This window comes from Beta vulgaris, chromosome 7 (genome assembly GCF_026745355.1).
Source record: "Beta vulgaris subsp. vulgaris cultivar EL10 chromosome 7, EL10.2, whole genome shotgun sequence".
Classification (NCBI taxonomy): Eukaryota; Viridiplantae; Streptophyta; class Magnoliopsida; order Caryophyllales; family Amaranthaceae; genus Beta; species Beta vulgaris.
Window position 1 is genome coordinate 51,551,532 of NC_079208.1, and position 1,350 is coordinate 51,552,881.

The window sequence follows — 1,350 nt, forward strand, 5'->3', positions numbered from 1 at the left end:
CATTGCTAGGACACTTTATTAGCGTTGTAATAAGGTAGCTACGCTCCTAAATCATTGAACAAGATCTGATACAATTTACTATTTTCTTTAGCAATGGAGATCCACCAAAAGCGTCGTATAATTCTTTCCGCATGTCGCTAGAGTTAATTTATGATCTCAATGCTAAAATTACAAATTGGTTTAACATTTGCAAGTGAACCAAAATATAATATATAGATTAATGAAAAAATTTAATTGTTTAATACTCTATATAAAATCTTCAAACTAAAAATAACCAAAAAGTCTAACTCATTTTGACAAACTCAAGGTACAACCTAATGTATGTAGAACAACAAATGTTAAAATTTATAATCCAACTAAATAATAACAAAACTTAATATATCTTCATTCTTGTGCCCAAACAGAAGTTCCAATGTCCTCAAATCTTCAACATTCACTTTTTCGTTTTTGGTGCATCCAAAATTAATCTGAGAGGCAAAAAAAATATCAACAAAAGTAATTTAAAAAGGGACGATAATAGTGTAATAAAATAGAGTAAGAGCCAGAAGAGAAATACATTGCAAGGATGTTCACATACCTGTTGCTCCAATCAGAATTCACTTTGTGGAAGTGTTCAAAAACAGGCAACAAATCCTTCCGCTTTATTTCAATCTCTAGGTGAGGGAGCTTCTCAATTTCAATTTCTCCACCAAGATCATCATCTACAGAATATTTTTGTCTGTCAGGGACCACAAAACTCATAGCGAAGAAGTGTACCTACAAGCCAGATAATGAAGTTAGAATATTAAAATATCCAACAGAGTTACACCTCCTATATATTCATAAGATTACATAATATGTCAAAGCAAGCAAAGGCATACCTTAGAATTTTGCCATGTCGGTATCCTGCCATAATTCATTTGAACTTCTGCATTGGATAGATATAAGGTGCTCCAAGGAATTCGTGCGTCCAGGCAGCGCTCCAATTGGCATTGAGCAATGAAAAACAGCAGAAACAGCAAAAGGTTGCACAGTAATCTAGTGTCTAAACTATTGTCCTTCATCTCTCACTCCTACATCATTGCGATTGTTCCTTAAACATTGTCCTCATTTAGTTATCTTCCTAGTCAGTAACATACAATCATACTTTTGATAGCAGATTACCTGAAAAACAACCATCACTCTCCTAAATCTCTTGCATTCCAACAAAAACTATAAAAATAATAATAATAATTATCCAGCAAATGATCATATTGTGCATTTCCTAAAATCAAGAAAAATCAGACGTTACAACAATCAAACTAACCGAAATCACTCGAAACTTTCAGCGATTGAAATTTCATTTATAAAAATTACAATGAAATCTCCATA

At 32.5% G+C, this 1,350-nt stretch overlaps 1 protein-coding gene across 1 annotated transcript; it reads right to left on the reverse strand.

Moving 5' to 3' along the window:
• Nucleotides 1–486: 486 nt before the first annotated feature.
• On the reverse strand, nt 487–1,125 carry LOC125491689 (autophagy-related protein 18g-like). Its single transcript, XM_048633778.2, has 2 exons — nt 861–1,125; nt 487–756 (listed from the first exon to the last, which is right to left on the reverse strand). Exons 1-2 carry the CDS (start codon nt 1,041–1,043, stop codon nt 487–489), a joined length of 453 nt encoding a protein of 150 aa, XP_048489735.1. The 5' UTR covers nt 1,044–1,125.
• Between the last annotated feature and the right edge of the window lie 225 nt (nt 1,126–1,350).

Excerpts from the sequence above, each read along its gene's own strand:
- LOC125491689 (XM_048633778.2), bottom strand. The coding sequence starts at position 1,043 with ATGAAGGACAATAGTTTAGACACTAGATTACTGTGCAACCTTTTGCTG. Across the intron at positions 757-860 it reads CGACATGGCAAAATTCTAAG|GTACACTTCTTCGCTATGAG; the intron begins GTATGCCTTTGC and ends TCTGGCTTGTAG.